Genomic DNA, 13,553 nt, shown 5'->3' with positions numbered 1-13,553 from the left:
TAGACTATTAAAATAGATTTGCAGTGTGTGACAAAGAATTAATATCCATAATGTACAGGAACTCCTGAACCAAGTAAGAAAAAGACAGCCCAAAAGAAAAATAGGCAAAGGATCAGAAAAGACACCTCACAGAAAAGGAAATGCAAATTTTCAGTCTACAGATGAGAGGACACTCAACTTCATTCAAGGTCAGAAAAAAACGTAAATTAGTGCAAGGAGACTAAGTTCCCATTCCTTAGCTCCAATCTTTAAAAACTCTGAAACACTTCCCAAGATTTTTCCTCTAATTTTTGCCCCAAAGTCCATTTGGTGACAACACCTGATTGTTATGGACCTATTTGTAGTCCTTATTTACACTTAGTGTGAAAATATAGGTTTCTCTATAGAAAGAATAATGGCTTTTGATAGAGTGCTGTTCTGGACCTGCTGATGGCATAACATAATATGTAGCACATGCTACATATACAGCATTTTAAATTGTGAAAAATTCTGAATTCTAAAATTTATCTGGTCCCAAGGGTTTCAGATGAAGACTCACAGACCTGTATTTTACTCAATATACATAACTGCATGTAGAGTAGTGATGAAGCATATGAAAAAATCCATTGTAGAGGAAAAAAGAGACTGAATGGAAACATTCAGTGGTAACTTAGTGCTGAAATCATGGGTGACATTTCTCCGCACAATTCAACAAATTTTCTGAAATTAGTAATGTACTATTTGTGAAATTGAAAAAATATGCTGGGCCTCCCCGGTGGCGCAGCGGTTGAGCGCTGGGTTGCGAAGCTGCCCGCAGCCTCTGCAGCGCCAGTTCCATCCCTGGCCACCAGAGGAGGGTCCCACATGGCACGCAGACCTCTCCTGCCACCCGCTGCTCCCCTCAGCAGTGTACTTTGGTCCTTCTGCCTGCTCTGCTCCCCACTCTGGATCTGGTGAATTCTCTCGCCCTCCAGCGCTTCTGACTGTACCCAGTGCTTGTATAAATAAATAAATAAATCTTTAAAAAAAAAAAAAAAGAAAAAATAGTTCTAACCATTCCCTATAGCATAGAGATACTATTACAATGTGCTTTCATTAGAGAGGGAGTTATGAACAATACTATACCTGTCTCATCATGCAGTGCAGCAGTCCCCTCATTAGTTTCACTACACTCTGCAGAAATAAATGGAAATGAGACTGTTATAAACCTCCCTAGATGCAAGAACACTTACTCAGCAACTGCAGTTGGTACATGACCTTTTGAGAACAAGTAACCCTACCCTGGGTTCCTATTTACATGGCATTTACTTTATAGGTACACAGAAGAGCAGATTGTAGCTAAAAGTGGAATCAAAAGCTGCAGTTTATGACTCCTCCAAGTTAAAAAAAAAAAAAAAACCTGAGCGCTGTTTTATATAAAAATAAGGCAACTATTAGAGGAAATTCTGCCCAGACAAAAAGGGACAAGTCAGCTCAAAAATATAAAATGATAAGGATATAAAATACATCCTATGGCTTAGAAAGGCCAACATTATCACTTTTATTTTTTCTAAAGTAGGCAAGATTTATTTTTAAGAATCCACAGAAATATTTATCTGGATATTTCCACTAAAGAATAAAGTGAACTTCAATTCAGAATCTATACAAGATGAATGTTAGTGCAACTCAATTCCTCTTCCATGAAAATAAAAATATACTAACGTACTCAATCTCAGGTCATCATTATTTCTCTTACTAGGACTTGGCAATTTCTAAAGTAGTTAGTTTTCGAATCATAACAATCTAAAATTCTAATTAGTAATAATATACTATACTAGTTGGTATAATATAGTAATAATAATTATATTTATTATAATATGGTATGGTCAGGATTCTAGAAGGACGCATCACTGTGGCATGGGTAGGCAACATATTTTGTAAGAACACAGCTCATCCATTTTACTGTGCTTTTTGTTCCACAATCCAAAAGGAATCCAACCAGGTTACTCCAAGCAATGCTGCCTCAGTGGTGGTTTCAGGACAACCCTGACAACTAACCTACCTAGGAGCCACTTCATTCTGTAGCTCCTTCAAAATATTCAAGTGAGACTACAAGCAATAGGCATAAGGCTAAGTGTTAAATTATGTTCTGTTTAGAAAGCCTTTTACTGAGGAAAAAATAAAGTGTTTCCTTGGGAGAGTTCCCTTAAGTAATTTTTGTCTACAAATGATCCCCTTCACTTACATAACAAGGGAAAAAGTGAGAGGAGAGAAAAGAGGAGGGGTAGGGGGAAGGGAGGGGAAAAAGAACAGAGGTAGCACACCTTTTTATCACCTTTTAGAGGATGAAGTATTTAGGATAAAGTAATGAGACTGAGTGCAATGCCTACAAGAAAATCTCTATCATTACTCTGATCCTAATGAAAGCGACTGTCCTTTAAAACACCTTGTTACAGAAAGCATTTAACAAAACCACCTCACTCTGTGGGGAGACTTTATTCAGTTCTGGGTTATCTTCTACATGTCACCACATACTCACAGGTTGCTATCACATCCTTTCAACTCTCATTACCATCTAGCTCTGCTACTCCCATCTACATTTTCTTTAACTTAAACATCAAGTCTGGGAAATCATGGACCCAGTAGGGAATTTCTGACTGCCATCCACTTTCGTGCTCCTGGAATGGCCACTGGCAGTCATTCTGTTCTCAAGTTGCAATTTCCAAGTCAGAATAAACTTAATAAAAGCATGGGGAGGTAGGAATGTGGGGAAGTATCTATATTCTGTGTTCCCCCAAACTTGTCATTTTGTTATCCAGGTGTACTAGCTGGCATTAATTATGCATGTCTACTCATACACCACGGCTTCTAACCAAACCAAGTGACATCCTCCTCTCACCTACTCTGTTTGAGGGTATGGGTCTAGATATCTGTGTACTGACTATATCAGATCATATAACTATATATATTATTTCTATAAGTCATAAAAATATTGATCCGTACTTCCTGAGCTAAAGCAAAAACTCATCATTTTTTTTCCTAGTGGACCTAAGTACCGGTCAATAATAGCTTGAAGGAATAACAAATGTCTGCAGTTGCAGAGAACACATCAAAACTTCTTTATTGCAAGGACTGCAGCCCCGAAATATGTTGGTGCCTTTAAAAATAACCACGTCTCAATATTCTGATTTGTAGAGGAAGACTAGAGCTCAAATTGCCTAAGAAAAACTGAAAGCAACTACTAAGAAAATAGTGGGCGCAGAAAGACTCTTTCACACTAATGAAAACCCACATACACTTTTCAACTGACAGCAGAGTATTTCAACATTAAGAGTCCTATGTAGCCTCAAAGATTATTTTCTTGGTAATTCAAGAGGACACAGCATCCTGTGTCCAGACAGTTCTATAAAGATGCTTCTTTACAGAGAGAAGGCCCTTAAAAGTTTGGCTTAAAGGCCTCTGCTGACTCTGACCTTATTTTGTCCCCCTTTGGGGGAGGGGAGACACACAGACTTGAAAGCAGTATAAAAATCAAGAAATAAACAGTGTGTTCTTCTACCTAGTTGGGAAGGTGAGCTAATCTGTGTGAGTTACCCTCATACAAATACTACCTATCATTTTAAAAAGCAAAGTAAAATGGTAAATACCTGCCTCTACATTCATTTCAATGAGAATAAATATGCTAGAAACTGTAAAATACTTTTACTCAGAAGGAGGATTATAGATTTTAGGAAAGATCCCAAGGAGGATTTCCCACTGTACCAGAACAGACTGTGCCCTCTTCCCCTGAATCAGCAAGTTTCAAGTTTCCACTGGAAAAAAAAAACCCAAAACCAAAAACAAACTGGGCACAATACAGTAAAGCTGTTTGAAATGTAATTTCAGGAAGGTGGGGAAAGGCAAAATACAGTTCTCTTAGCTCAGATGGTCTATATTTCCACCCCCTTTAGCCCCCCTATTCTCATCTCTTTAGATTGTTATTCTTAGTACCTGCTCCAATTCATAGGCCTTTGCCTTATCCTCATCGCGGTCGGCATTCTTCCGATAGGCCAGGCCCAAACCCCACACAGCCAAGATGCTGTACACATTATCCCGGACCCAGGCATCTTTCTGATCATAGCTAGCTGGAAGCAAACCAGTCACTGGATTCTGCAAAGCCAAGAAAAAGAGGACAGGGAGGTAGGGTGTTAATATTAGGAAAAACAATCTATCAAATGGGTTACTTAGGACTTTGGTCTTTGACTTCCCCAATGCTGTTTTATAACTTCCTCTTTTTCTGACCAAATGCACACAAATGCTACATTGAATGATGGGAAAGAGCTAATGGAAGTCCTAGCAAATGTGGGGATTATCAAAAGAAAGGTGGTGTTTTAACTCTCCAGTTAGAAAGAATGAACTACCAACGTAAAACCAAAATGAAAGAAATACAAAAAAAAAAAAAATGAAATGAACAGTACAGGTGTTCACAGCAGTCTACTCTTCAGAGGGCCAAATGTCCCTCTCTCTCTTCATTGGCAGGAGGGGAAGGAGATGATGCCCAAACCTAGGTGGGGGTGTCAAAGGCAGTAAGGAAGTTTCAACACCTCTTCCAATTCTGTCCCTGGGGCCCAAATGTTGGGGGAGAGGGTGGATAGAGGAGATGGCCTCGAGGCTCCGGCTTGGGGCTGAGGGTGCCGGAGTCTGGTACGTGTGTGTACGTACGTACACACACACACACACACACACACACACGTGCACACGCGCGTTCACCCATTCACCCAGGGCCTCCGTCTAAGCTGTCACAACGCATGTCCTCGATTGTTACAGGCGACACCCCTTGACTGCCTCTCGTCGGTAACAGGTGACACCCCTTCACTTACTTGATGGCACAGGATGGTCTGGTGCACTAGCCTGGCGTAGCTGTCCAGTCGGACCCCTGAGTTACTGCGGCTCCTCATGGCGCCACGTCTCCAGCCGCTCTAGAGAAATGAGCTCGGGACGACCAGGGACCTCGGTCCTCCAAGGAAGGAGGCGCCAGCGCAGCTCTACTGGCGGCGGAAAGCCCGAGAACCCGGCCCGGCTGCGGCCTTCCAATACTCAGGCCTGGGCCCGCCGTCCAGGCAACCGCGGCTTCCGGAGCTTCCCCCGCCCGCGAGCGCTCCGCTCCGCAGCCCGAGGCCCCAACCTGCGCCCGGACGCCTCTCCCCGCGCCCTTACGCCCGTCGGGTCTCCGCGCGGGGCGGCTACAGCCGCCGCGCGACCCCTGGAGCCGCCGCGGCCCAGAGCCTTCCGCGTCGCCACTGGCGGCAGGTCAAGCCCGCGGCACCGCCTCCACCTTGCGCGAGACGCGGGCGTGGGGCGGGCCCATGCCGCCCGGGTCCTGGCAGCTGCGCTGGGCGCCCCGGGGGCCCACGGCGCCCACCCGCCCGCGCCCAGCCCCCCGCGCCCGGAGAACGCGGCGCCCCTTGAACGTGTGCTTCCTCCAGGCGTGTTTTCCAAACGCGGCGCAGCGCGCTTACAGTTTTCCCCGCTTGCTGCGCGCGCAGGACGTAGAGGCCGCGGCGTCCGCCAACCCCGCTAGTTTTAGGAACCGAGGGCACTTCAGCCCTAAAGGGAAAGAGGCGCGTTTGTGTTTTGGGGGTGGCAGGTCAGGGAGCATTTCTACTTTTGACTCAACAGTTCGGATGAAACACTTCACTCCCACCCAAACAGAGAGGACTCCCCGGGGTCCTTTTTTCCTCAGAAACTGGCCAGTCTTCCCTCTGGGCCAGGCGGTTCTGGGCGAGTTGAGGAAGCGAGCGCCCCGGGCGGCCGCGCCTGAGCGAGCCTGGCCCCGCGGGAGCTGGAGGAGGTTGTATAACCGCTTGGGAGAGCGCGGCCGGCCGGGGACGCGTAGGTCTCTGGGCTGAGGCGACAAAGACTGAGCCGGCCGGAAAGAGGTGGGGGCGTGAGGAGAGAAGGGGAGACTGAAAAAGACGCCGGCGGGTACCGCCCGCGCGAGAACCTGCCGCTTCCCTGCCCGTCCGGCCCAGGGCCTTTGTTCCGGCGTTTGCTGACCCAGGCCCCCACCCCCATATCTCCACCGATGCAAACCCCGCGCTCCTCGCAAAGCTCGCCTTTCTGTGGGCGGTAAGAGAACTTGACCGATTGACCCTTCACATTTTCCAACTCTGAGTCACCTCACCTAGACCACAGCGATTTTGCATTTTCATTTACCTTTTCTCGAAACTTAGTCTCTCCTCTTATGTCCCCTCGTTCCAACCCCCACGCTACCCGCCGCCCAAATTAGCATAAAGACAGACACCTAGGAGTTGACTAGCAAATATTTGGTAATGTTGATGATGAAGGACAGAATGTTCGAGAACTCAGGTCTAGGACTTTAAGGTTCAAGGGCCACATAGACAGATACTTTTAGAATAGTCAAGCAAATAGTTTCCATTGCAGTCACTAGCTGCGTAAATGCGCGGCTGGCCAATAACTAGCCACTTCGAGGTCCAGGGTGGGTGGGGGGGTGCGGGGGCGGAGAAAAAACATCTTGCCTGGGGAAGCTGCTTCCTTTGGGGGAAAGTAGCCCTGTAGCTTCCCTGCTCTGTAACTCGCTGACGCTTTGCGTCAGCCTGTGGCCTCAAAAGGGGTTTCTCCACCCTTGTCCCCCTCCAGGCCACTATCTTTTCGTTCACCTCACCTTCATTTCAAAATGTCTTTTAAAATTTTAAAGTAGCTCATTAAAGGAAACTTGTAACGTATAGAAAAGTAAAACAAATCACCCTTAATTCTTTCACACACAGAAACACCTGTTAATATTTTTTTTTCTATTTTTTAAACTGCCTTCTCTCTCCTCTCCCTCCATAAATTAGAAAGATGAATAGATTAGGAATGCCAAAGGTAGGGTGTCACCAAGACAAGTAACTAATTGGCTATAAGAGACATTGCTGGATGGCATTACCCAGCTGCTTTCTATCTCAGTCCAGGCTGGGCCTTCAGTCCTGCAGCCTCAGACGCTTGATCTCCTCTGTGACCCAGAATTGGTGGAACTAAGGAGGCTGACTCATGCCCATTACTTCAAGAGAAACAGATGTATGGAAACCAGGATGCTGGTTGGTAATGAGAAATAGTACTGTGACAGATTATGTTGGCTTGACCACCACTTTCTCTCCTTTCATGATACATAGATCTTACTCCATACTAAGTGTTATTTTATACAATAACTAAAATAGATACTGCCATTAACCCCATTTTAGAGACAGAAACTAAGGCACACCAGTCTGTTCTGTTCATGTTGGCAGTCACAGATTCTCCCTTTTCTATGCTTCCATGAGTCACTGACACCTTCGTTTTTAAAAAAGTGAAAGATTTATATGATCCGAAGAGAAATCAGAGTATGACACCTTCATTTTTAGATATGTCAAAAACATCAGCCAAGTTACTGCCAGTCTGGAAGCCATATTTCTTCAAGGTGATTTACTCATTTGAGATGCTGTATATTGATTTTATAGTTTAACTCACAGATGTTTCCAAGGGCCTGGGAATATTTATCTTTCTTTCCTTATATCACCTGGGAGTTTCAATCAAACAAAATTTTAAACATCCAAAAATTTTTAAATTTCACATTTTATAAGTATTTTCCACAGTTTTGCATTTTATTTTAAAGTCTACATTAGTTTTCTTTCTTGTAGATGGCCCACAGTTCGCTTAGCTATTCCCTTATTCTCGCAATTGCCCATTTACCTTTAATAGAAATATTTATAACTTCATAAAATCTTGAGTTTCTCTTTAGCATCCTTTCAACTCAACCTCGCCCTTTAGCACTTCTTGTTGGGAAAGTCTAATGGCTGTATACCCCCTCAGCTTTCATTTATGGAGATATATTTTAATGTTTTCCTCATTTTTTTTTGTGGGACCCTCGCCGGTGGCTGGGGATCGAACTGGAGCTGCAGAGGCTGCGGGCAGCCTCACAACCCAGAGCTCAACCGCTGCGCCACCAGGGGAGGCCCGCCCTCATTTTTAAAGATTAGTTTTTCCAAATATAGAATTCTTGACTCATACTTTTAAATTTTTATTTATTTTTAATTGAGGTAATATTTGGATATCCCCATCAGGTATACCCACCACCAAATCACCCACAGTCCATCATGCTTCTTTCTCTCTTTATTCTTAATTCTCCGCCACCCCTCCCCACTTCTGGATGCTTCAGTTCTATAGTCAGCTTTCAAGAGTTGAGTTTTTAAGTTTGTCTTTATCTGACTCTTAGTTTAGCTATTCTATATTCCACATATTAGTGACACCATCTAGTATTCATCTTTCTCCTTCTGACTTATTTTTCTTAGCATTATCCCTTTCAGCTCCATCCACGTTATGGTGAATGGCATGAGTTTATCTTTTTTGATCTCTGAATAATATTCCATTGTGTATATATACCACATCTTTTTTTTTTTTTTAATGGGACCCTCGCTGGTGGCCGGGGATCAAACTGGCGCTGCAGAGGCTGCGGGCAGCCGCTCAACCGCTGCACCACCAGGGGAGGCCCTATACCACATCTTGATCCACTCATCTGTTTGGGGCCACTTAGGGTGTTTCCATAATTTAGCTATTGTACAATAAATAGTGCCGCTATGAACACAGAAGTACAGGTTTCTTTGCAAATTGGTGTTTTTAATTTTTTTTAGTAGATGCCTAAGAGTGGAATTACTGAGTCAATCCATTTTCAATGTTTTGAGATGCCTCCATACTGCTTTTGGTAAGGGCTGAACTAGTCTACATTCCCACCAGCAGTGTAGGAGGGTTCCCTTTCCCCCACATCCTTGCCAGCACTTATTATTTCTGTTTTTTTTTTGATATGTGCCATTCTCACCGGTATGAGATGGTATGTCATTGTGGTCTTGGTTTACATTTCCTTGATGGTAAGTGATAGTGAGCATTCTTTGATGTGCCTGTTTACAGACTGTATGTCTTCTTTGCAGAAGTATCTGCCCATTTTTTTTAAAGATTTATTTATTTATTTATACAAGCACTGGGTACAGTCAGAAGCGCAGGAGGGTGAGAGGATTCACCAGAGCCAGAGAGGAGAACAGAACAGGCGGACTGAGGAAATACACTGCTGATGCGAACAGCGGGCGGCAGGAGAGGTCTGTGAGCCATGTGGGACCCTCGCCCATGGCTGGGGATTGAACCAGCACTGCGGAGGCTGCGGGCAGCTTCGCAACCCAGTGCTCAACCCTGTGCCACCGGGGAGGCCCCTCCTTCTGCCCATTTTTTGACTGAGTTATTTGTTTTGTTTTTGTAGCTTTGTGTGCCTCTATTGACATGCTCATAGAATAATCAGAACAAAACACACTAACAATTGGGATGCTTGACATAAACCATGCACAAGAAAATACACCAAATATGAATGGAAAAAGATCTTATGATGGCTTTTTTTTTGGCTTTTTTTTTTTTACTTTGAGCCAGCTTTTTAAGATAAAGGACTGATCACAAAAATCTACAGCGAGCTGATGAGACTCAACAAAAACAAAGAAAATAATCCAGTCAAAAAATGGGGAAAAGAGCTAAAAAGAAACTTCTCCAAAGAGGAAATGCAAATGGCCAACAGGCATATGAAAAAATGTTCAACATCACTTGTAATCAGGGAAATGCAAATCAAAACTACAATGAGATACCATCTTACACCAGTGAGAATGGCATATATTAAAAAAACTAGCAATAACAAATGTTGGCGAGGTTGTGGAGAAAAAGGAACTCTCCTGCATTGCTGGTGGGAGTGCAAGCTGGTCCAACCACTATGGAGAGCTGTGTGGAGATTTCTTGACCTACTCGGGATAGAGCTTCCATGTGATCCAGCAATTCCACTCCTAGGTGTTTACCCAAAGGACACAGAAACATTAATTCCAAAGGGCACCTGCACCCCTATGTTTATAGCAGCACTATTTACAATAGCTAAGCTATGGAAACAACCCCAATGCCCAAAAATAGATAACTGGATCAAGAAGATGTGGTACATATACACAATGGAATACTACTCAGCAATCAAAAAAAGATAAACTCATGCAATTTGCAGCAACATGGATGGAGCTGGAAGGGATCATGCTCAGTGAAATAAGCCAGAAAGAAAAAGAAAAATACCAGATGGTCTCACTCATAGTAGGAGTTTAGAAAACCTAAATAAGGGACCAGGAATAAGATTAATTATAATAAAGAAAAAAATCAAAATCAACATACAACTATAAACCAGAGGAGGTGGGGAGGAGAGGAGGGATTAGGGTCAAAATAAGGGGGGATGCAATTGTATGGGGAATATAACCAAAATGAAAGTGCATACACTGTGCAAAAATGAAAAATGATGTAAGAATTATGTAAAATAAAATATTTAAAAAAGATATATGGAAGACCTTGTTAAAGTAATGGAGCTCCAGGAAATCACTGACAGTCTAGAGAACAGAGCCAGATAAAAGAATGTCTGGCTGTCCTCCCAGCTTGATGTCAGAGCTGGAAAGATCAGGCAACTGCTAGAAAACATCTCATCAAGTCTGAAGAAATAAATATAACATTGTAACAAGAAGGTAGTGAAGTCATGGCCCAAAAGGAATACATGGTAGAGAGAATAACTACTCTAGAAAAATACCCCCTTGAAGCACAGCATGAAGCCACCTCTGTGCAGCACCTCAGCAATAAACTTGAAAACAATAAACTTGACTTTGAGGAAAGCAGAGATGCTCCAGATCTGGAACCTCAGAGAAAAGGGGCATCAAGTCTATTTGCCACCTGTTTGGCAAGAAAGAAAAGGGCAGGACTCAACGTGCCAGCAAGGAGTCTTTGGAATACGCTGGTGTTTTAGAGACAGTATTTCAAGGTGCCTTGGGACTCAGCAAATTGTGAGGACAGGTTGAATGCACTCCTAAGCTTCAAAAAAAAAAGCATTAGTTGATCAAGAAAGCCCAGAGATAATAAGGTTTACCTTTTGTATAATTAGATGGATTACCTGTTATTTGGCTAGAGTTCTGGGTTAAGATGCCTACCTGGTATGTTGCTGATGGCTAAGCGAATGTGAAAAGCCAGGCTAGCATGTCCTCCCTGTCAAAAACCGAGATGCAACATGATATCTGCATCAGTAACCCTCTGCACAGGCTGAAACTAAGGCTAGTGATTCAAGAATCATGTCCCTGACGAGTGCCTGAATCCCTCCTAAGTCAGTAACAACCTTCACATAACAGGCATATGAACCATAAGTGGATCCGCAATGAGTGGCTCCCCAACCTGGCGCTCTGCAGTACTGCAGCTACTTCATGGACTGCTTTGTTGATGGTTGGATGCTGGATCACTTGGCAAAGACAGCTCTTCAAGGGCAACTGAAAATGGTTGAAAGTTTTCACAGAAACAGTTTCCAGCGTGGAATTATATGAGAAAGCCTAGGTAAACGGAATTTGGAGCCAGTAGGTTAAGAGTTTCCCCAAGTCCTGTTAGAGCAGGTGGACTAAATAATGGACTGGGAGGCTTGTTCAGTTTGGCCTACCACACTGATCATAGGTGCTCTGCTAGACTAAAATGTTAGATCTTAATTACTATCTCACAGTTTCCTGGTGGGAGAAGACCGAGAGCCCCCATGTGCGGTTGGAATGTACTCTGTCCGTGTATGCCCAGGCACAGCCCATTCCAGAACAATTTGTGATACTGCTCTCCTCCTCCCCACCTTATATCTCTTCCTAATTCCTATCTTGGGGCCAGGCTAAATTCTCCTTTCCAGCACTGGCACCCTCATACGTGAGTCCCTGATAAAGCCTTGCCTGGCTCAACTAAACCTAGTGCTCTCTGGTGAATTCTTTCCCTAGAGAGCAAAGGACCCACTCTTTTGGGTCAGGAACTGTAACACCTGCAAAGGTTAAATTGTGACCGAGAAGAGGTGGAAAGAAAAAGACCAAAGCTGGAATGAAATAAAACAAATTTTAAAAGATGTACTTGTTTGGAGCAATGATTGAGTTATTCATTGGAGCTTACTGATTGGTATTCAAGAATATGCAAACAAACTCATAGAGAATGGCATTAATGGTACACATATATCCTAAGACAACACCTTCTGTTTCAGTGCCCTGGCACTCTAGATCCCTGTGCAGAACACACAGGTTTGTGCTGTCCTGGAAAGACAATTTAACAACCTTTTGGTGATAGGCATTAAGAGGTGGTTCAATAAAGATGATGGTGCCTTAGGAGAGTACCTACTTGGAAAAAATTTATACTCAAGGACATTTGTGGCATTGCTACTGGGTCAACAGAGACTCTCCTTGCACCCTCTGGATAACTTTCTGTCCTCACTCTCTGTGCAGCCAAAGAAAATGCAGCTGGACAGCAAAGTATCAGGAACACAGAGGTTGGATTCTGCTACAGTCAGGATTTATTTCTACTGAAACCTCCTCCTATTGATTACCCACAGTGCTTCTACAGATGATTATTCAGCATTTTGAATGCAACAAAGACTGCATTTTAGAATTCAATGGAATTTTTTTTTTTAGATTTATTTTTTTTTAATTTTTTTTTTTTTAAATATTAAATTTTATTTTTATATTCCCCCATACAATTGCAAACGCCCCATTCTGACCCCATCCTTCCCCTCCCCCCCCCCACCCCCCAAAAGTGTCTCTGGTTCATAGTTTTTTTGTTGATTTTTGATTTTCACTTTCTTATATTCATTTTCCTGGTCCCTTATTTAAGTTTCTAGATTCCTGCTATGAGTGAGACCATCCGGTATTTTTCTTTTTCTTTTTGGCTTATTTCGCTGAGCATGATCCCTTCCAGTGCCATCCATGTTGCTGCAAATTGCATGTGTTTATCTTTTTTGAATGCTGAGTAATATTCCATGGTATATATGTACCACATCTCTTGATCCAGTCATCTATTTTTGGCATTTGGGTTGTTTCCAAAGCTTAGCTATTGTAAACAGTGCTGCTATAAACATAGGAGTGCAGGTGCTCTTTGGAATTGATGTTTCTGTGTCCCTTGGGTAAATACTAGGAGTGGAATTGCTGGATCATATGGAAGCTCTATGTTTAGTAGGTCAGAAATCTCCACACAGCTCTCCATAGTGGTTGGACCAGTTTGCACTCCCACCAACAGTGCACAAGAGTTCCTTTTTCTCCACATCCTCGCCAACATTTGTTGTTGCTAGTTTTTTAATATGTGCCATTCTCACTGGTGTGAGATGGTATCTCATGGTAGTTTTGATTTGCATTTCCCTGATTACAAGTGATGTTGAACATTTTTTCATATATCTGTTGGCCATTTGCATTTCCTCTTCAGAGAAGTTTCTTTTTAGCTCTTCTGCCCATTTTTTGACTGGATTATTTTCTTTTGTTGTTGCTGAGTCTCATCAGCTCTTTGCAGATTTTTGTGATCAGTCCTTTATCATTAGTGTTGGGTGCAAAAATGTTCTCCCAGTTGGTGGGGTTTCTCTTTGTTTTTGTTATTGTCTCTTTTGCTGTGCAGAAGCTCTTTAATTTGATGTAGTCCCAGCTGTTTATCTTTCTCTTCACTATCACTGCTTTGGGTGATGTGTCTGTAAAGATGTCTTTGATGTGCAAATCCCGTAGTGTTTCGCCTATATTTCCTTCTATGTATTTTATGGTTTCAGG

At 43.1% G+C, this 13,553-nt stretch overlaps 1 protein-coding gene and 1 pseudogene across 1 annotated transcript in view; one reads left to right on the top strand and one right to left on the bottom strand.

The window, feature by feature from the left end:
- PHKA1 (phosphorylase kinase regulatory subunit alpha 1) overlaps positions 1–5,109 on the bottom strand; it is a 110,125-nt gene extending 105,016 nt beyond the window's left edge. The window contains exons 1-3 of the mRNA XM_037511643.2: positions 4,818–5,109; positions 3,949–4,107; positions 1,105–1,152 (exon numbers count right to left, since the gene is read on the bottom strand). Coding sequence (XP_037367540.1) covers positions 1,105–1,152; positions 3,949–4,107; positions 4,818–4,895 — 285 coding nt within the window. The 5' untranslated portion in view covers positions 4,896–5,109. The remainder of the gene's footprint in view (positions 1–1,104; positions 1,153–3,948; positions 4,108–4,817) is intronic.
- On the top strand, positions 4,925–12,332 carry LOC119245621 (liprin-alpha-1-like; annotated as a pseudogene).
- Positions 12,333–13,553: the final 1,221 nt, after the last annotated feature.

The sequence above is a fragment of the Talpa occidentalis genome, unplaced genomic scaffold (genome assembly GCF_014898055.3).
Source record: "Talpa occidentalis isolate TD23 unplaced genomic scaffold, MPIMG_talOcc4v2.1 talOcc4.15, whole genome shotgun sequence".
Taxonomy (NCBI): domain Eukaryota; kingdom Metazoa; phylum Chordata; class Mammalia; order Eulipotyphla; family Talpidae; genus Talpa; species Talpa occidentalis.
Note: the sequence above shows the minus strand (reverse complement) of the source record. Positions and strands in the feature narration are given on the sequence as shown.